The 21801-nt window shown below is 47.6% G+C and overlaps 1 protein-coding gene across 2 annotated transcripts in view; it reads left to right on the forward strand.

Annotated features, from left to right (window-relative positions):
* Positions 1–21801, forward strand: part of TRPC5 (transient receptor potential cation channel subfamily C member 5) — a 233319-nt gene that overhangs the window by 98484 nt on the left and 113034 nt on the right. Inside the window, exon 2 of one of the 2 annotated variants that reach the window (XM_038747920.1) lies at positions 8169–8567. In XM_038747920.1, the coding sequence (XP_038603848.1) occupies positions 8190–8567 (378 nt within the window). In that variant the 5' untranslated portion in view covers positions 8169–8189. Of the gene's footprint in view, positions 1–8168; positions 8568–21801 lie in introns of those variants that run through there. The other variant, XM_038747919.1, reaches the window with a different exon arrangement.

Below are 21801 nucleotides of genomic sequence, written 5' to 3' on the forward strand. Positions count from 1 at the left end.
GTCGTCAGAACAAATAGGATTAAAGCTAAATGCACATCATTAACAAAATAAATTGAATAGTAAATATGTACAAGTAAAATAAATAGAGTAATAAGTCTGTACATATATATATGCAAGTTCTGTGGGGAGGGGAAGGAGGTAAGGCGGAGAGATGGGGAGGAGGAGAGGAAAAAGGGGGCTCAGTCGGGGAAGGCCTCCTGGAGGAGGTGAGCTCTCAGTAGGGCTTTGAAAGTTGATGAGACAGAATAGACAGTGTAAAGGTGTATTTTTCTCATATCTTCAACTGGACTGTAAGCCATTAAGAAGGGAGACTGAATCTTCTTTGGTGTCTCCTCTGGGGCTTTGGACGGACTAACGGCTGACCGAGAGAGGCTGTTCTTGCTGCTTCTGCAGCTTTTCTTCGATTCTGAGCAGACTCTGTGCAGTGGTGGGACAGAACATACGATGGTGACTCCCAAAATCCCCATAGAGGACCCAGATGGTGCCATTTTCCCAATCAATCAATCATATTTATTGAGCGCTTACTGTGTGCAGAGCACTGTACTAAGCACTTGGGAAGTACAAGTTGGCAACATATAGAGACAGTCCCTACCCAACAGTGGGCTCACAGTCTAAAAGAATGTCCCAGAGAATGTCACACCGGATGGGCTAGAGTGTTCCAGAGAATTGGGCCCTGCAGGACTCCCGGTTCTGCGCTTAGACTGTCTGGGAACTTCCGATCTTCTTTGGAGTACCTGGTTCTAGGTTCTCGGAAGATGGGCATGGGGAAAACCACCCGTCTGGGTAACTGCTTGGCTGCCTTCCTCCCTGGCAGACTGCCTGGCCCTATTGGCTTGTCTCTTTAAATCACATCCGTTCAAGTTCAGGTATGTGATGGACCAAGGTTTGAAATATCCCTCTGCAGCCACCAGTGTGGCAGGGAGAGAATTCTTGCAACCCCCTAAGGGGTTTAATCCATCTTTTATTGTCTCTGGGGGTGGTGGTGGGGGTGGGGAGGTAGAAGAGGGTAAAGGAGAGAGGACAGAGGCAGGGCCCAGTTTGGACAAAAGGGATAGACTTTATTTTCCTGTAATGAAAAAGCGTATTTCTCTGTAATATGAGTTCCTATCACTGGCCATGATCTTTTTCACACTCTTTGGGAAATGGATCCAATTTTCTCTGCACTAAGTTCTTCCCACAGTGAGCTTACAGTCTAGAGGGAAAGACAGATATTAATAAAAATAAATAAATAACAGATATATGCATAAGTACTCTGGGGCTTGGAAGGGAGGTGAATAAAGTTAGCAAGTCAGGGTGATGCGGAAGGGCCGTTGGAGAAGAGGAAAGGAGGCCTTAGGAAAGCCTCTTGGAGGAGGTGTGCCTTCAATAAGGCTTTGAATGCAGGGAGAGTAATTGTCTGTCAGATATGGGAAGAGGGCATTTCAGGCCAGAAGCAGGATGTGGGGGAGAGGTCAGTGGGAGAGGCGAGATAGATGAGATCGAGGTAGAGTCAGAAGATTAGCATTAGAGGACTGAAATGTGCAAACTGGGTTGTAATAGGAGAGTAGAGAGGTGAGGTAGGAGGCAAGAGGATTGACTGCTTAGCCAATGGTGAGGAGTTTTTGTTTGATGCGGAGGTGGATGGGCAGCCGCTGGAGTTTGCTAAGGAGTGGGGAAACATGGTCTGAATATTTTTGTAGGAAAATGATCCTGGCAGCAGAGTGAAGTATGGACTGGCGTGGGGATAGACAGGAGGCAGGGAGGTCAACAAGGAGGCTGATAAAATAATCAAGGTGGGATGGGATAAGTGCTTGGATTAATGTGGTAGCAGTTTGGATGGAGAGGTAAGGGCAGATTTTAGCAATGTTGTGAAGGTAGAATTGATAGGATTTTGTGATGGATTGAATATGTGTATACCCTATCATCTGGCTTCTTTACAGTTTTTAAGCACTTCCTTAGTTTGCTTTGACTTTTTAGATTCAGTAGCCAGAGGCTATGCAATGACTGTGGCCAATTCTTTTAATGCCCCAGAGTGGAAGTTTGTCAGGGACCTCAGATTTGAACTGGTCCTCTTTCTCCAGGCCTTTGGACAGTCTCCTTACACCGTCTCTGAGACCCAAGGTGGCTCAGGTTAGTCTTTCTTTAGGCAAGAGAGAACCCTGAGGCTACAGAGAAGTGGTGTGCTTCACTTCCCATGGTGGATCACCTAGACTATAAGCTTGTTGTGGCCAGGGAATGTGCCTCCCAACTCCGTTCTCTTGCACTCTCCCAAATGCTTAGAACAGTGCTCTGTACCCAGTAAGCACTCAACAAATACAATTGATTGATTGGACTGGGAAGTACCATCGATCCAGAACATGGATTGCTGAGGGCAGGGAATGTGTACGTTATATTAGTATATTGTACTCTCCCAAGTGCTTAGTTCAGTGCTCTGCACACAGTAAGTGCTCAATAAATATGATTGATTGACATGGGGCCATTTCTGCCTTCCCCCTCTAGGGCCTCATTTCCCCTAATAATAATAATGATGGTATTTGTTAAGCACTTGCTATGTGCTAAGAACTGTTCTAAGCGCTGGGGTAGATACAAGGGTATCAGGTTGTCCCACGTGGGGCTCACAGTCTTAGTCCCCATTTTACAGGTGAGCTAACTGAGGCACAGAGAAGTTAAGTGACTTGCCCAAAGTCACCCAGCTGACAAGTGGTGGAGCCGAGATTAGAACCCACAACCTCTGATTCTCAATCCTGTGCTCTTTCCACTAAGCCACTCTGCCTCTTCTACTCCCTACTCCCTCTCCCTCCTGTGTCACCCTTGCCCTTAAATATGCACCCTTTATTCACCCTACCCTCAGCCCCACAGCACTTATGTCCATATCCGTATTCTTATTTTAATGTCTGTCTTCCCCTCTAAGCCCCTTGTGGGCTGGGAATATGTCTTCTGACCCTGTTGTCTTTCACTCACTCTCCCAAACACTTAGTGCAGTGCTCTGCACTCAATAAGCGCTCAATAAACCCCATCGATCGATTGATGCGAGAAGCACATCATCAACTCAGTCACCGTTTCCCTCTGCCTCCGCGCAGACGTTCACGAGATTTCCGACTCAGTGAGAGCGGAGCTGGATGCAGTGGCAGAATAATTGAGAGGCGTGAGGCCATCTGGTTCAACAGGACCGTTTCTGAACAATTATCTTAATCATCTAATTAGCTAGCTTGTGGAACCTTGCAGTCTGGCAGAGCCTGCCGAGCTGCTCCATGGGCAGCCGAAGCTGCCACAGAAAAAAAAGATCCAAACCGGGGCCATCGGGCTGGGGGAAGTCTCCTTGGGCCTCTGCCCTGAACTGCCCTCCTCCAGCAAGCAGCCACCTGGTGCTATCATTCATTCAATCGCATTTATTGAGTGCTTACTGTATGCAGAGCACTGTACTAAGCGCTTGGGAAGTACAAGTCGGCAACAGATAGAGACAGTCCCTACCCAACAGCGGGCTCACAATCTAGAAGGGGGAGACAGACAACAAAACAAAACATGTAGACAGGTGTCGAAATCATCAGAACAAGTAGAATTATAGCTATTTGCAGGAGAAGAGGAGAGGAGAGCCCAGTCAGGGACATCCTCCTGGAGGAGATATGCTTTCAATAAGGTTTTTAATAGTAATAATGATAATGATGGTATTTGTCAAGCACTCACTATGTGCCAAGCACTGTTCCAAGTGCTGGGGAAGATACAAGGTAATCAGGTTGTCCCATGTGGGGCTCACAGTCTCCATCCCCACTCTACAGATGAAGTAATTGAGGCACAGAGAAGTCAAGTGACTTGCCCCAAGTCACACAGCTGACAAGTGGCAGAGCCGGGACTAGAACCCCTCACCAGGCTGAGGTTTTTGCTGTTCAGAACATATGCGGGGAAAGACTGTGGGTGCAAACCCGGGCACAAAGACTTTGAAAATATTCCAGGGGTGAAGATTCCACCCATCCCTCTCTCACGGGGACTGGAGCTCTGTTTAAGAGAAACAGCATGGCCCAGTGGAAAGAGCACGGCCCTAGGAGTCAGAAGGACCTGGGTTCTAATTCCGGCTCCTCTACTTATCTGCTGTGTGACCTCGGGCAAGTCGCCTCACTTCTCTGGGCCTCAGTTACCTCATCTGTAAAAATGGGGACTAAGACTGTGAGCCGCATATGGGACAGGGACTATGTCCAACCCAATTTGCTTGTATCCTTCCCAGTGCTTAGTACAGTGCTTGACACATAGTAAGCGCTTAACAAATATCCTTCTTATAATTTATTATGACTTTACAAGGAGGTCTTACTATAACAGATGATGACTAGTACCTCAGTCTCCTTTGAGGACTAAGGATGTTGACTCCTCTAATGCCAACCTGCTCGCAGTAACTAGATCTTGTCTATCTCTCAGTCTATCCCTCACCCACGTCCTGCCTCTGGCCTGGAACTCTCTCCTCCTTCCTGACAATCACTGTTCCCACCTTCAAAGTCTTACTCAACTGCAAGAGGCCTTCCCCAACTAAGCCTTCATTTCTCCAACTTTCTCTCCCTTCTGCATCGCCCTGGGACATGGCTTTGTACCCTTTAAGCACTAGCTATTCAACTCCACTCACAGCACTCTTGCACCTATCCGTATTATAGTTGAATATGTGTCTCCCTCCTCTAGCTCCTTATGGAGAGGGAACACATCAGCCAACTCTGTTGTATTGTCTCTCAGTACAGTGCTTTGCACACAATAATCCCTCAGTAAATACAATTGAATGAATGAAAGTCTGCCCTGATCCAGCAGTTCGCCCTGTCTGCCAAATGCCTCCTTCACAAGGCTGACAGAGAACTGAATCTCTCAGTGTCTCAGGTGCTGGGGTTTCTGATCTCTGGGTTGGTTCTCTGGACGATGAAATGAGCAGCAGCTGGTGATCGTGGGGCTGGGACACCTGGTATTTCAATAACTTGGGCTTCCTGAGCAGGGCTTCTCCAGCGAGGAGCCAGAGTAGAAGCAATATTCCAGCTGGCCCAGATAATGAGACCCTTCTTCAGGGATGGAGGACTTGGGTGATTCCCTCATTCAGCCTTCCCCTTTATTTCAGGCCCACAGTTTCCAAAGGACGTTGGGCCACGGATGGATGTGTATGAATTCAAATGACAAAAACATCCCCCCTGGCCCACCTCTACTGGTGTCATATGCTTAATCAGTGAATGGTATTTACTGAGCACTTACTGTGTGCACAGCGCTGTACTAAGCCCTTGGGAGAATACACCAGGAGTGTTGTAATAATAATAATAATTATGGTACTTGTTAAGAGCCTACTTAGCCCAGAGGTCATGGGTTCGAATCCTGACTCCGCCACATGTCTGCTGTGTGATCTTGGGCAAGCCACTTAACTTCTCTGGGCCTCAGTTACCTCATCTGTAAAGTGGGGATTGAGACTGTGAGCCCCACGTGGACAACCTGATCAGCCTGTATCCTCCCCAGCGCTTAGAACAGTGCTTTGCACATAGTAAGCACTTAACAAATGCCAATTATTATTATTATTATTATTATTACTGTGTGCAAGGCACTCTACTCAGTGCTGGGGTGGATGCGAGCAAATCAGGTTGGACACAGTCCGTGTCCTATGTGGGCCTCACAACCTCCCCCCATTTTACAGATGAGGTAACTGAGGCCCAGAGAAGTAATGATGGCAGTTGTTAAGTGCTTACTATGTGCTGGACACCCGTTCTAAGCGCCGGGGTGGATACAAACAAATCGGGTTGGACACAGTCCCTGTCGCGGGTGGGGCTCACGGTCTCAATCCCCGTTTTACAGCTGTGGTAACTGAGGCACAGAGAAGTAAAGTGATTTGCCCCAGGTCCCCCAGCAGACACGTGGTGGACCCGGGATTAGAACTGTGACCTCGTGACTCCCAAGCCCCTGCTGTATTCACTAGGCCAAAGTGACTTGCCCAAGGTCACCCAGCAGGCATTCGGAAGGAGTGGAGAGTAAGGGGACACGATCCCCGCCCTCTGCTCCTGGCTATCAGAAGGGTCGGGGTGCTGTCCATCTCTTAAACCAGTATTTCCCCAGGGTGCTGGTCAGGGGAACAGGGCAACCCTGGCTGGGGTTGTAGAGTCTGAAGCTGCGGAGCCACAGGGGCAAACTATGACAAACGGGGTGATTCCCACCCTCATCCTCCTCTAGACCATAAGCTCCCTGTGGGCAGGGAACTACCTACTTTGTTGTATTGGCCTGTCCCAAGTGTTATTTCTGTTAAGGCCTGTCTCCCCCCTAGACTGTCAATTTGTTTTGGGCAGGGAACGTCATCATCATAAATCGTATTTATTGAGCGCTTACTATGTGCAGAGCACTGTACTAAGCTCTTGGGAAGTACAAATTGGCAACATATAGAGACAGTCCCTACCCAACAGTGGGCTCACAGTCTAAAAGGGGGAGACAGAGAACAAAACCAAACATACTAACAAAATAAAATAAATAGAATAGATATGTACAAATAAATTAAATAAATAAATAAATAGAGTAAAAAAATATGTACAAACATATATACATCTATACAGGTGCTGTGGGGAAGGGAGGGAGGTAAGATGGGGGGATGGAGAGGGGGACAAGGGGGAGAGGAAGGAAGGGGCTCAGTCTGGGAAGGCCTCCTGGAAGAGGTGAGCTCTCAGCAGGGCCTTGAAGGGAGGAAGAGAGCTAGCTTGGCGGATGGGCAGAGGGAGGGCATTCCAGGCCCGGGGGATGACGTGAGCCGGGGGTCGATGGCGGGACAGGCGAGAGCGAGGTACAGTGAGGAGATTAGTGGTGGAGGAGCGGAGGGTGCGGGCTGGGCAGTAGAAGGAGAGAAGGGAGGTGAGGTAGGAGGGGGCGAGGTGATGGACAGCCTTGAAGCCCAGGGTGAGGAGTTTCTGCCTGATGCGCAGATTGATTGGTAGCCACTGGAGATTTTTGAGGAGGGGAGTAATATGCCCAGAGCGTTTCTGGACAAAGACAATCCGGGCAGCAGCATGAAGTATGGATTGAAGTGGGGAGAGACACGAGGATGGGAGATCAGAGAGAAGGCTGATGCAGTAGTCCAGACGGGATAGGATGAGAGGGAACGTGTCTGTTATATTGTTATATTGTACTCTCCCAAGCTTTTACTACAGTGCTCTGCACACAGTAAGTGCTCAGTAAATATGATTGACTGACTGACTAACTTATTACCCACTCTGCACACAGTAAATGCTCAATAGACTCTCTAGAGTTTAAGCTCTCTATGGGCAGGGAACGGGCATTTTAATTGTTGTATTGTACTCTCCCAAGTGCTTAATACAGTGCTGTGCACACAGTAAGAGCTTGGTAAATGAGATTGATTTTCCACACCCAGTAAACTCTCAGTAAAATACCACTGATCGATCTCCCCCTTTCCTCCCCCTGCGCCTCCCACCCTTTAAAATCATTCATTCTTTCAAACATATTTATTGAGCGCTGACTGTGTGCAAAGCACTGTACTGAACACTTGGAAAGCAGCAGACTCCTCCTTGGTTGGGTGGGCAATAGAGTGGCGGTGGGGGTAGGCACCTTGCAGGGGAAACTGTGGGATCCTACCCATTACGCTCCCTCTAATAGTTATAATGATAATAATTTGTAATAATAATAATAGTCATAATAATAACAATAATTTGTTAAGCGCTTACTATGTGCAAGGCACTGTACTAAGCACTCTAGACTGTAAGCTTGTTGCGGGCAGGGAATGTGCCTGTTTATTGTACCCAAGTGCTTACTACAGTGATCTGCGTATGGTAAGCATTCAATAAATACAAATGAAAGAATTTAACAAACGTAAGAGTCAGTGCGACCCTAACCAGTTTCCCCTTAATAAGAATAATGATGGCATCTGTTAAGCGCTTACTGTGTGCAAAGCACTGTTCTAAGCGCTGGGGAAGATACAAAACTGATCAGGTTGTCCCACGGGGGGGCTCACCGTCTTAATCCCCGTTTTACAGATGAGGCCCAGAGAAGTGAAGTGACTTCCTCCAAGTCCCACAGCTGACACTTGGCAGGGCCGGGATTTGAGTGCTTAGAACAGTGCTCTGCACATAGTAAGCGCTTAATAAATGCCATCATTATTATTATTATTATTATTTGAACCCATGACTTCCGCCTCCAAAGCCCGCGCCCTTGTCCACTGAGCCACGCTGCCTTGCCTCCCCTCCCAGGTGTCCGAGCCACTATGAACAATGGCCCAGCTGTACTACAAAAAGGTCAACTACTCGCCCTACCGAGACCGCATCCCGCTGCAGATCGTGCGGGCCGAGGTGGAGCTGTCCGGGGAGGAGAAGGCCTACCTGACGGCCGTGGAGAAGGGCGACTACGCCAGCGTGAAGCACGCCCTGGAGGAGGCCGAGATCTACTACAACATCAACATCAACTGCATGGACCCGCTGGGCCGCAGCGCCCTCCTCATCGCCATCGAGAACGAGAACGTGGAGATCATGGAGCTCCTGCTGAGCCACAGCGTGTACGTCGGAGACGCCCTCCTCTACGCCATCCGCAAGGAGGTGGTCGGAGCCGTCGAGCTGCTGCTCAGCTACCGGAAGCCCCGAGGGGAGAAGCAGGTGGGTGAGGGCGGCCCGAAGCCTGATTCTTGCGTTTGTTATTGGTTTCCGTTATTTTTAAGACGTTCGTTAAGCGCTTACTATGTGCCATCGTTTGTTATTGGTTTCCGTTATTTTTAAGGCATTAATTAAGCGCTTACTATGTGCCAGACGCTGTTTTAAGAGCTGCGGTAGAATCAGCCGTATTTATTGAGCGCTTACTGTGTGCAGAGCGCTGTACCAAGCGCTTGGGAAGTCCACGTTGGCAACGTATAGAGCCGGTCCCTACCCAACAGTGGGCTCACAGTCTAAAAGAAATAAGCAGCATGAAGCAGCTTGGCCTAGTGGCAAGAGCGGGGGCTTGGGAAGCAGAGGGTCCTAATCCTGACTCTGCCACTTGTCTGCTGGGTGTTGCCGACTTGGACTTCCCAAGCGCTTAGTACAGTGCACTGCACACAGTAAGCACTCGGTAAATACGATTGAATGAATGAATGAATGAACTAAGCACTTGAGTGTACAATTCAACAATATAACACATTCCCCGCCCACAATGAACTTAAGCCCTTAGTACAGTGCGCTGCACACAGTAAGCACTCGGTAAATACGACTGAATGAACGAATGAATGAACTGAGCACTTGAGAGTGTACAATTCAACAATATAACAGACACATTCCCCGCCCACAATGAACTTAAGCCCTCAGTACAGTGCTCTGCACACAGTAAGTGCTCGATAAATACCATTGGCTGATTGAATAAATACAGTTGATTGATTCAATGGCTTAACTCTTCTAGACTGTGAGCCCACTGTTGGGTAGGGACTGTCTCTATGTGTTGCCAACTTGTACTTCCCAAGCGCTTAGTACAGTGCAGAGCACACAGTAAGTGCTCAATAAATATGATTGATTGATTGATCTTTTTTTAATGGCATTTATTAAGCACTTACTATGTGCAAAGCACTGTTCTAAGCGCTTGGGAGGTTACAAGGTGATCAAGTTGTCCCACGGGGGACTCACAGTCTTCATCCCCATTTTACAGATGAGGTAATTGAGGCACAGAGAAGTTAAGTGACTTGCCCAAAGTCACACAGCTGACAATTGGCGGATTTGAACCCATGACCTCTGACTCCAAAGCCCGTGCTCTTTCCACTGAGCCACGCTGCTTCCCTTGGGCAATCACTTGTTGTATTGTAGTAATAATAATAATAATAATGATGATGGCATTTGTTAAGTGCTTACTATGTGCAAAGCACTGTTCTAAGCGCTGGGGAGTTACAAGGTGATCAGGTTGTCCCACAGGGGGCTCACAGTCTTCATCCCCATTTTACAGATGAGGTAACTGAGGCACAGATAAGTTAAGTGACTTGCCCAAAGTCACACAGCTGACAATTGGTGGAGCCGGGATTTGAACCCATGACCTCTGACTCCAAAGCCCGTGCTGTTTCCACTGAGCCACGCTGCTTCTCTTGGGCAATCACTTGTTGTATTGTACTTTCCCAAGCGCTTAGTACAGTGCTCTGTGCACAGCAAGCACTTATATGATTGAATAAGTGAGTGAACTTCACTTCTCTGGGCCTCAGTAACCTTATCTGGAAAATGGGGATTATGACCATGAGTCCCATGACAGGGACTGTGTCCAACCTGATTACCTTGTATCTACCCCAGTGTTTAGAACAGTGCTCAGCACATAGTAAGCGTTTAGCAAATACCATCAATTATTATTATTATTATTATTCAAGCTAATCAGGTTGGACACGGTCCCTGTCCCTATTTCTAGAGAAGCAGCGTGGCTTAGGGGAACGATCCTGCGTTTGGGAGTCAGAGGTCGTGGGTTCTAATCCCAGCTCCGCCACTTGTCAGCCGGGTTACTTTGGGCAAGTCACTTAACTTCTCGGTGCCTCAGTTACCTCATCTGTAAAATGGGGATGAAGTCTGTGAGCCCCATGTGGGACAACCTGATTACCTTGTGTCTACCCCAGCGCTTAGAACAGTGCTTGGCACATAGTAAGCGCTTAATAAATACCATAATTATTTATTGTTATTATTATTTATCATTTATTTCACGGTCTCAAGCCCCATCTTCTAGCTGAGGTAACTTAGTCCCAGAGAGGGGAAGTGACTTGCCCAAGTTCACACAGTGCTGGAGCCGGGATTAGAACCCAGGTCCTTCTTACTCCAGGCCCGTGCTCTATCCACTAGGCACACTGCTTCCCAACTTTAAGCGCTTACTATGTGTCAGGCCCTGTTCTATGCACTGGGGTATTCATTCCTTTATTCAGTCTTATTGATTGAGAGCTTACTTTGTGCAAAACACTGTACTGAGCACTTGGGAGCCCACTGTTGGGTAGGGACTGTCTCTATATGTTGCCAACTTGTACTTCCCAAGCGCTTAGTACAGTGCTCTGCACACAGTAAGCGCTCAATAAATACGATTGACTGATTGATTGGGAGAGTACAATATAGCAATAAACACATTCCTGGGGATTAAGACTGTGAGCTTCCTTATGGGACAGGGACTGTGTCCAGTTGGATTACTTTGTAACTACCTCAGCACTTAGAACAGTGCCTCTGCATGATAAATGCTTAACAATCACCATTAAAAAATACAGGCTAATCAGGTTGGCTACTGTCTCCGTCCCCCATAGGGTTCACAGTCTCAATCCCCATCTTACAGATGAGGTAACTGAGACCCAGAGAAGTTAAGTGACTTGCCCAAGGATGCACAGCAGACAAGTGGCAGAGCCAGGATCAGAGCCCAGATCCTTCTGACTCTTAGTGCTCCATGCAGTCAGCCACACTGCTTCTCAGCTGCTGTCTCTGGTGAGCCCACTGTTGGGTAGGGACTGTCTCTATATGTTGCCAACTTGTACTTCCCAAGCGCTTAGTACAGTGCTCTGCACACAGTAAGTGCTCAATAAATATGATTGATTGATTGATTGGAGCTCCCTGCTTCCTGTTGGGCTTGACAATCCCCCTCACCTCCCCAGACCCTCAAAAAATTCCAGGCTGCCTAGCTCAGGAGTTTTTGTGGAAGTCTAGGACGTTAGGTAGGAATAATGGGCTATCATAAGGACTGGCTTTCATAGAACTCAGATCCAAATCGCCTGCCAGATGGCTTGGGATAGTAAGTGTTTGCCTTAGTCGGGATAGGTTCCGTTGGCCACGGTCATTCACTCAGCTCTTTGCGGATGGATTCTCCCTTTGGAGAGTTTTCCAAGCCTTTTCCATCCTGTCCTCATCGCCCCTTGACTATTTAATTGGTCATTTGCACCTCCACTGGAATGAGGCAGGGGAGGAGACAGAAAGTGAAATTCAAACCAGTCCATTTTCCTGCGCTCTCTAGCAACACTGAAAAGGTTCGTTGTGGAGAGGAGGTAGACGATAGCCCCCAAAATGAGCCATCTTTTTCATTCCATCGCCTCTTGACTATTTAATTGGTCATTTGCACCTCCGCTGGAATGAGGCAGGGGAGGGGACAGAAAGTGAAATTCAAGCCAGTCCATTTTCCTGCACTCTCTAGCAACACTGAAAAGGTTCGTTGTGGAGAGGAGGTAGACGATAGCCCCCAAAATGAGCCATCTTTTTCATTCCATCGCCTCTTGATTATTTAATTGGTCATTTGCACCTCCACTGGAATGAGGCAGGGGAGGGGACAGAAAGTGAAATTCAAACCAGTCCATTTTCCTGCACTCTCTAGCAACACTGAAAAGGTTCGTTGTGGAGAGGAGGTAGACGATAGCCCCCAAAATGAGCCATCTTTTTCATTCCATCGCCTCTTGACTATTTAATTGGTCATTTGCACCTCCGCTGGAATGAGGCAGGGGAGGGGACAGAAAGTGAAATTCAAGCCAGTCCATTTTCCTGCACTCTCTAGCAACACTGAAAAGGTTCGTTGTGGAGAGGAGGTAGACGATAGCCCCAAAGATGAGCCATCTTTTTCATTCTTTGTGGATTTCACCCTGTGCCTGATCATCTGTGTTAACACAGGCAGACTAGTTCAGACATGAAACTCCTCAGAAATTGGGTGTGTACTAGTCTCGTTTTCATTCCCCATACTGTCAGTACCAATCAGAGAAGCAGCGTGGCTCAGTGGAAAGAGCATGGGCTTTGGAGTCAGAGGTCAGGGGTTCAAATCCCGGCTCCACCAACTGTCAGCTGTGTGACTTTGGGCAAGTCACTTAGCTTCCCTGTGCATCAGTTACCTTATCTGTAAAATGGGGACGAAGACTGTGAGCCCCCCGTGGGGCAACCTGATCACCTTGTAACCTCCCCAGTGCTTAGAACAATGCTTTGCACATAGTAAGTGGTTAATAAATGTCATTATTCTTCTTCTTATTATTAATCCATTAAATACCACGTTCACTCGCATAATTTCCCCACCCGTACCACATAATCATAAGTAGTAACATTCATTCATTCAATCGTATTTACTGAGAGCTTACTGTGTGCACAGCACTGCACTAAGCGCTTGGGAAGTACAAGTTGGCAACATATAGAGACGGTCCCTACCCAACAGCGGGCTCACAGGCTAGAAGGGGGAGACAGACAACAAAACAAAACATGTAGACAGGTGTCAAAATAGTCAGAACAAATCGAATTAAAGCTATATGCACATCATTAACAAAATAAATAGTAAATATGTACAAGGAAAATAAATAGAGTAATAAATCTGTACAAATATATATACAGGTGCTGTGGGGAGGGGAAGGAGGTAGGGCGGGGGGGGATGGGGAGGAGGAGAGGAAAAAGGGGGCTCAGTCTGGAAAGGCCTCCTGGAGGAGGTGAGCTCTCAGTAGGGCTTTGAAGGGAGGAAGAGAGCTAGCTTGGCGGATGTGTGGAGGGTGGGCATTTCAGGCCAGGGGAATGACGTGGGCCTGGGGTCGACAGCGGGACAGGCGAGAATGAGGTAGAGTGAGGAGGTTAGTGGCAGAGGAGCGGAGGGTGCGGGCTGGGCTGGAGAAGGAGAGAAGGAAGGTGAGGTAGGAGGGGGCGAGGGGATGGACAGCCTTGAAGCCGAGACTGAGGAGTTTTTGCTCAGGTAACAGCCACCTGAACAAGGGAAGTCTGGGGAAGAATCCTAGTGCTTATTATAAACAATAATAGTAAGTAGAGAAAAGAGAAATCTCAAATGTCTTCTAATCTGCCTCTTTCTTCTCCTCTTCTTTCCTCTTCCTTTTTTCCTTCTCTTTTCTCCTTCACTGTTCGCTAGGCTTAAGACTTATATGACCCAATGTAAGGGCCCCAAAAGTGGGGCAATTTGGTGGATAATATGGTAATCTCCAGGCCTCACGCCAGGATTGTTTGTGTGGCTGGGCCAACAGTGACATTAGCGTGAGTCTCCAGGCCCGCTTCAGGCATTTAGCCGCTGCAAATCTGGGAACGATGGCCCTTCCCCTCCCGTTCCATACCTGGTTCCCATGTTACACTGCATGTGCACCCTCTCGGCATGTAACATGATGATGTCATGTAGAAATCTGTTTGAATCCCCAAACCTAAAGCATTTCTTTGGGGTACCCGTGACCCTCCCCAAGATTTTCCTCTCAGGCCCCTGTTGACTGTTGTGCCCCTTCTGACAGGCAATTAAAAATGTCTCACCATCATCGGCCCCTGCTAATGCATCCTGAGACAATTGCGTTCATTCAATCATATTTATTAAGCGCTTATTGTGTACAAAAGTGCTGGCATCACTCACTCACTGACTCTGATTCAGATATCTCCAAGATGAAGCTGCGAAGCCTACTGGAGGGAAACCCAGGCCTTGGATTTGGAGGCCCTGGGTTCTAATCCAGGCTCCGCCAGTTGTCTGCTGTGTGACCTAAGGTCACGTCAATTCACTTCTCTGGGCCTCAGTCCCCTCATCTGCAAACTGGGGATTCAGTACCTGTGTGCTCTGCGACTTAGACTGTGATCCCCATGTCGGCAGGGACGGTGTCCAACCTGATTTACCTTATATTGACCCCAGGATTTAGTACAGTGCCAGGCACATAGCAAACGCTTAGCAAGTAGCATTAAAAAAAATCCAAGTTGTACCTCTCTGCATATCCTTTTGGCTGGATGCCTCACTCATGTTTCTTCATACATCCTCCTCCACAATGCCATGAAGTCTGTCAGGGCTGAGGACTGTGGGGTGATGTAGCTCTGATGAGGTAATGGGCTTCGGGTGTGAAAATTCTGCCTCTGCCTGGGACAGAGAAATAACCCAAAGGATTGAAAACCTAGCTAGCCCAAGGGAGATTTGAAAGGAGAAAGAAAAATTTAAAGGGAGTTAACCCAGTCAAAGTTGTCGGGAAGAATGCTGTTGCTAATTGGGAAGCCTCCTGGCCTAGGGGAGAAAGCACAGGCCTGAGAGTCGGGGGACCTGGGTTCTAATGTCGGTTCTGCTACTTGTCTGCTGTGTGACCCTGGGCAAGTCACTAAACTTCTCTGAGCCTCAGTTCCCTCATCTGCAGAAAGGGGATTGAGACTATGAGCCCCACGTGGGACAGGGACTGTGTCCAACCCCATTTGCTTGTATCCGCCCCCATGCTTAGTACAGTGCCTGGCACATAGTAAGTGCTTAACAAGTGCCACTGTTGGGTAGGGACTGTCTCTATATGTTGCCAATTTGTACTTCCCAAGTGCTTAGTACAGTGCTCTACACACAGTAAGTGCTCAATAAATGCGATTGATTATGATGATGATGAAGTGCCACAATTATTATTTATTATTAATACCTATTCTCCCTCCTACTTGGACTGTGACCCCCATGTGGGTCCTAATAATCTTTCACCTGCCCAGTGCTTAGTATAGTGCTTGGCAAATAGTAACCACTTACCAAATACCACCATTATTAATTTTTTTATGGCCTTTGTTAGGCACTTACTATGTGCCAGGCACTGTTCTAAGCACTGAGGTAGAAACAACATAATCAGGTTGGACACAGTCTACATCCCATGTGGGGCTCACACTGTGGGGCTCAAGAAGCAGTGTGGCTCGGTGGGAAGAGCACGGGCTTTGGAGTCAGAGGTCATGGGTTCAAATCCCGGCTCCATCAATTGTCAGCTGTGTGACTTTGGGCAAGTCACTTAACTTCTCTATGCCTCAGTTACCTCGTCTGTAAAATGGGGATGAAGACTGTGAGCCCGCTGTAGGACAATGTGATCACCTTGTAACCTCCCCAGTGCTTAGAACAGTGCTTTGCACATAGTAAGTGTGTAATAAAAATGCCATTATTATTATTAATCCCAACTGAAGCTCAGAGAAGTTAAATGGCTTGCCCAAGGTCACACAGCAGACCAGTGGTGGAGCCAGGACTTGAACCCAGGTCCTTGTGACTCCCAGCCCGGGGCTATAATAATAAAAATAATAATAATGGCATTTATCCACTAGGCAAAGCTACTTTTTAGTCTGTAGCATAGAGCCTATCTGACGAACAACCAGGGGCTTTTTGACAAAGTACTTGGATACAGAGGGTGTTTTGTTAATGTGGAGTTGGAGGTAATGACTTGTGCTTTGTTTGAAAATCGTGTAGCTTTGCTGATATCTCCATTTGAGCAACATGTCTTTCTGGAAAGGTACCTTGCGGTTCCTCCTGAGGAATTTGCTCCGTTTACCAGAGGCAGGACAGGGTGAGGGAGAGGGAATAGGAGTCTTTGGAAGTTGCATTTTACTGTGAGGAGGAGAGGTTGCAGAATTGGAGAAGGGGAAGCACAGGCCCCTGCGGGAAGGAAAAAGTTATGTTAAACAGTCCTCACGAAGGAGCATGGCATAATGGATAGAGCACAGGGCTGGGAGTCAGAGGATCATGAGTTCTAATCCCGGCTCCACCGCTTGTCTGCTGTGTGGCCTTGGGCAAGTCACTTAAGACTCAGTTACCTCATCTGTAAAATGGTGAATAAGACTGTGAGCCCCACATGGGACAGGGACTGTGTCCAACCTGATTTGCTTGTATCCACCCCAGTGCTTAGTACAGTGCCTGTGTAAATAGTAAGCACTTAACAAATACAACTATAATTATTAGTTATTATTATTATTATTAATGATCGCTTTAGCTTGAAACCTACTCTCATCATGGTTACCCAGTTTAGGACTCCATTCCAGACGAAGAGTAAAGCGAGAATTGGGTGCCAAAATAAAGGGAACCCATTCAGTGCAGCATGACATAGTGGATAGAGCACGGGCCTAGGAATCAGAAAGTCATGGATTCTAATCCAGCTTCACCACTTGTCTGCTTTGTGACCTTGGGCAAGTCACTTCACTTCTCTGGGCCTCATTTACCTCAATGGTAAAATGGGGGTTGTGCTTGTGAGCTCATGTGGGACAGGGACTCCGTCCAACCCCACTTGTTTGTATCCACCTCAGTGCCGGGCACGCAGTAAGTGCTTAACAAATACCATGATTATAACCGTTATTATTAATGTTGTTATTATTAATAACGCTGCAGAGAAGCAGCGTGGCTCAGTGAAAAGAGCACGGGCTTTGGAGTCAGAGGTCAAGGGTTCAAATTCTGGCTCTGCCAATTGTCAGCTGTGTGACGTTGGGCAAGTCACTTAACTTCTCTGTGCCTCAATTCCCTCATCTGTAAAATGGGGATTAAGACTGTGAGCCCCCCGTGGGACAACCTGATCACCTTGTAACCGCCCCAGCACTTAGAACAGTGCTTTGCACATAGTAAGCACTTAATAAATGCCATCATCATTATTATTATTATTATTATTATTATAATGTGTCTAGAACCATGTTCACTGAACATAATAATGCCATGAACCCAAGTTTGAATGGATGAAACAAACTCACCTGATTGGTCACCTTTGGTGTATGCCGTGCCTAGCCTTCATGTGATTTGTGAGTGGCTTTTGGTCAGGGTCAGTGTCTCATTACCAGCTGACAATTAAGCAGAGAAAAATGTAATGAGAAACCTTTTCTTTTTAGGCCATTTTGCTTAAAGACAGTTGCCTTAGGTGTTTGACTATGCCATTGGCAAGAGACTACTGAATCATTCATTCATTCATTCAATCGTATTTATTGAGCACTTACTGTGTGCAGAGCACTGTACTAAGCGCTTGGGAAGTACAAGTCGGCAACACATAGAGACGGTCCCCACCCAACAGTGGGCTCACAGTCTAGAAACATGACCCCAAAGCAGCTGAGAAGACCGATTTGAGGCCCCCTTAAAGCCTTCAGGATCACACACACTTGCAAAACAAAGTAATTTAGCACTCCAGCTCAGCTGTCTCCATCAATCTCTCCCATTCCGAGTCTTTCAGGTAGCCATCTTGTGGGAGGGTCCAGACCCCAGTTCCAAGCTCACCCCTTTCCAAGTTCCACCCCTTTTTCTCCCTGACCAGAGTGGAGGATGGCAGCTGGAAGAAGGTGACCCCTGAACTCTCTTCGTATAGAGTCAGAAGGACCTGGGTTCTAATCCCAGCTCTGCCTCATGTCTGCCGTGTGACCTTGAGCAAGTCACTTCACTTCTCTGTGCCTTAGTTACCTCATCTGCAAAATGGGGATTTAGAATGTGAGCCCCAGTGTGGGACAGGGACTGTGTCCAATCTGATTAACTTGTATCTACCCCAGAGCTTAGAATAGAGCTTGGCACGCAGTAAGTGCTTAACAAGTACCATAATAATTATTATTACTATTAAAATTAATATCAAATCAAATTTACAACTGATTCCTTCAGATCTCCCTCTCTCCACATCAGCCTTCTATGATGCAGCCTTCTAAAGTCTTGGGAGGGCTGGGCTTTGGCTGGGCTTTGTCCTCTTCCTAGACCAAGAAGAATCTGACAATGATTCTCCCCCGCTTCAAAGCTTTATGGAAGGTACATCTCCTCAGGCCTTCCTAGACTAAGCCCCCCTTTTCCTCATCTCCCACTCCCTTCTGCATCACCCTGACTTGCTCCCTTTGCTCTTCCCCTCTCTCATCCCCAAAGCACTTATGTACATATCTGTCGTTTTATTTATTTGTATTGAGGACTGTCTCCCCCAATCTAGACCATAAATTCATTATGGACAGGGAATATTATTGTTTATTGTTTTATTGTATTTTCCCAAGTGCTTAGTACAGTGCTCTGCGCACAGTAGAGCTTGATAAATTCAATGAATGAATGAATGACTACGAGCCACTGCCCCAAACTAAAGCTGGCCCCAGAAACCTACCAGATCAGATTCGCTGATCAAACCGAGGCCTAGGGAAATCCTGGTAAGTGTAAGGCTTTCCATCCCATTGCTGCCAAGATGAGTATTTTCTTTCCTCAGGGAAAATATTCAGAAGACCGAAGTCTTTTGGTCTCACCCATCTTGTAGACAACACACATTAGGGGAAGCTGAGCTTCTGAAAGTTAATACTGAGTGCCCTTGGGAGGGACGGCTATCACCCTGGTGGCCACCGGGTACCCAACCAACAACAGTTGTGGCCGAAGGGCCTGCCCAGAACACAGACATGGATCCCCAAATTCACAAATGTGGACACCCCCCAAGACTGCAGGAGTGCCCACTTGCACAAAATGTAAACCCATACTCACACCCCTGAAGTCATGGGGATGCACACATATGTTTACACATGCACTAATCTTTACTTCACTTTGTGTCTGTAACTGAGAAATCCTTTCCTCCTTCTCTCCTGCCCTCTTTCCCTGTGTCTCTTTCTCTCCTCCTCCTCCTCTTCATCCTCTTCCTTCTCCTCCTCTTCTCCTTCATCTCCTCCTCCTCCTTTCTTCTTCCTCTTCCTCCTTTTCTTCTTCCTCCTCTTTCTCCTCCTCTTCCCCCTTTTCCTCCCCACCTCCTCCTTCGCCTCCTTTTCCTTCTCTTCCTCTTCTCCTCCTCCCTCTCCTCCAGCTGGAGGAAACAGGGGATGACAGCTCCCTGTATCCCATTAAGCAGGGCTTCCAACACCCCCCCACCCCCTTTCCTCCCTTCCCATCCTCCCTTTGCAAATTGCAGTTTTTCTGGAATTGCTCTGACAATTGCAGTGATAAGTCATATGTCAGTAACTATAACAACACACTGCCACAGCACTGAAGCAATCTCTGCCTTCTGACTGTGTGTGAAGGAAGGAATTGAGGTCTCTTGGTTGTTTCTGAAATTTTAGGAGATGGAAAGCAGCAAGTGCCGAGAGAGTGGAAGCCAGATAGGGCAGGTGGTACTCATCGACCTCTTTGCTATCACCTCTACCTTCATCCCTGACCCTCCGCCCCCCGTCACCCCTCCCCGGGGGTGGAGAGGTGGGGAGAACGGGGCAGAAGGAAAGGGGTCAGGTTGATCTCCATCTGAAAAACTTTCTGTTTTCCTTTTTCCTGGCTCTAATCAGAGGAGCCGAGGGTTAATACTAATGATGAGTTGATGATGATGACGATGGTAAAAATAGTAATTGTGGTGTATGTTAAGATAATACTCTGTGTCAAATGCTGTTTTAAGTGCTGGCGTAGGTACATGTTAATGAGGTCGGGCACAGTCTCTGTCCCTCATGGGGTTCACAGTCTAAGTAGAAGGGAGAACAGGTATTTAATCCCCATTTTACAATTGCAGAAACAGGGGCCCAGGGAAGTGAAGTGACTTGCCAAAGTTCACACAGCAGACGTGGCAGAGCTGGGATCAGAACCCAGATCCTCTGACTCCGAGGCTTGTGCTCTTCCCACTAGGCCCTGGATGACAGCCAATTGTTAGTACCCGATGTCGGAAGGGCTCGAGCGGACCAGAGATGGGATGAAAGTCTGCTCTGATGTCCCAACTGGGAGAGATTTGGGCATCGCGCCCTCGGCGAATCATGAGACGAAGCACAGTGCCCTTCCCGGGTGAGAACTGTGGTCCTTCCCGTCCGATGGCAAAGGGACGCTTGGAGGAATGAGGTGATAGTTTCCCTCCTACCTAAAATAGTAATCTATTTTAATGTCTGTCTTCTCCTGTAGACCGTAAGTTCTTTGTGGACAGGGATTGCATATGCCAACTCTCTTTTATTGTACTTTCCCAAGTGCTTAGGGCAGTGCTCTGCACACTGTAAGTGCTCAAATACCATTGATTGATTGGACATCTGACTGTTAGCCCCTTGTGGAACAGGCGGCTGTGACTTGATGATCTTGTATGCACCCTGGCGCTTGGTATACAGTATTTGGCACTTGATAAGCGCTTGACAAATCCACTATTATTATCGGTAGTATTAGTAGGGTTTTTTTAATTGTATTTGTTAAGCGTTTGTGCTAGGGTAGATAGATGTAAGACTGAATGCAGTCCCTGTCTCACATGAGGCTCACAGTCTTAAGTAGGAGGGAGAACAGGTATTGAATCCCCATTTTACAGATGAGGAAACTGAGGCTCAGAGAAAGTGAAGTGGTAATAATAATAACTAGTATTTAAGTGCTTACTATATGTGCCAGGCACTGTACTAAGCACTGGGGTGGCTACAAGCAAATCGGGTTGGACACAGTCCCTGTCCCACAAGGGGCTCGCTGTCTCCATCTCTATTTTACAAATGAGGTCACTGAGGCCCAAAGAAGTGAAATGACTTGTCCAAGGTCACACAGCAGGCAAATGGCAGAGCTGGGATTAGAACCCAGTTCTTCTGGATCCCAGGCTCTTGCTTTATCCATTAGGCCACACTGCTTCCCGATCTTGCTGTAGATCATGTTTACCAAGCACTCAATCAATCGATCGATCGATCATATTTATTGAGCGCTTAAGCTAGCCAGCCAGTGAGGTTGTGCCAGGTGATGTACAGCTGCAGGAAACTAGGCTTGGTGCCCTCTCCCCAGGAGCGGGAAATGCAAGGCATGATGACCCTTAGGGCATATTGAGAAGCGAGATAACCGGGTGATGTGACTAAGCTTGGATTGGCAGTGGGGAGAAAAGAAAAGAAGTCAGAACTCTCTAGGAATCTCCCTGTGTCCCTGTGGCAACTTGGGAGGGGAACTTTGAGTCCAGCTCCATGCGGGCTGTTCCCGAACTCCAGAAATCCTCTCCCCTCTCCCCCTTCCCCCTGCCTTCCCTCGCTCTCCTCCCCCACTCCACCTCATCACCCCTACGCACACAAACACACACACACACACACACACACACACACCAGGGCTCTACCACACTGTCCTGCTTAACCTGAAATTACCTTGCTGTTTTCACCCCCAGGGCCAGGTTCACAATCTCCACTGGCACTCTGGTGTCCAAGTAAATAATAATTGCAGTATTTGTTAAGCGCTTACTCTCTGCCAAGCTCTCTTCCAAGCTCTGGGGTAGAGACAAGGTAATCAGGTTGGACAAAGTCCCTGTCCCCCATGGGACTCGCAGTCTTA

This window comes from Tachyglossus aculeatus, chromosome 6, assembly GCF_015852505.1.
Source record: "Tachyglossus aculeatus isolate mTacAcu1 chromosome 6, mTacAcu1.pri, whole genome shotgun sequence".
NCBI classification, from domain to species: Eukaryota; Metazoa; Chordata; class Mammalia; order Monotremata; family Tachyglossidae; genus Tachyglossus; species Tachyglossus aculeatus.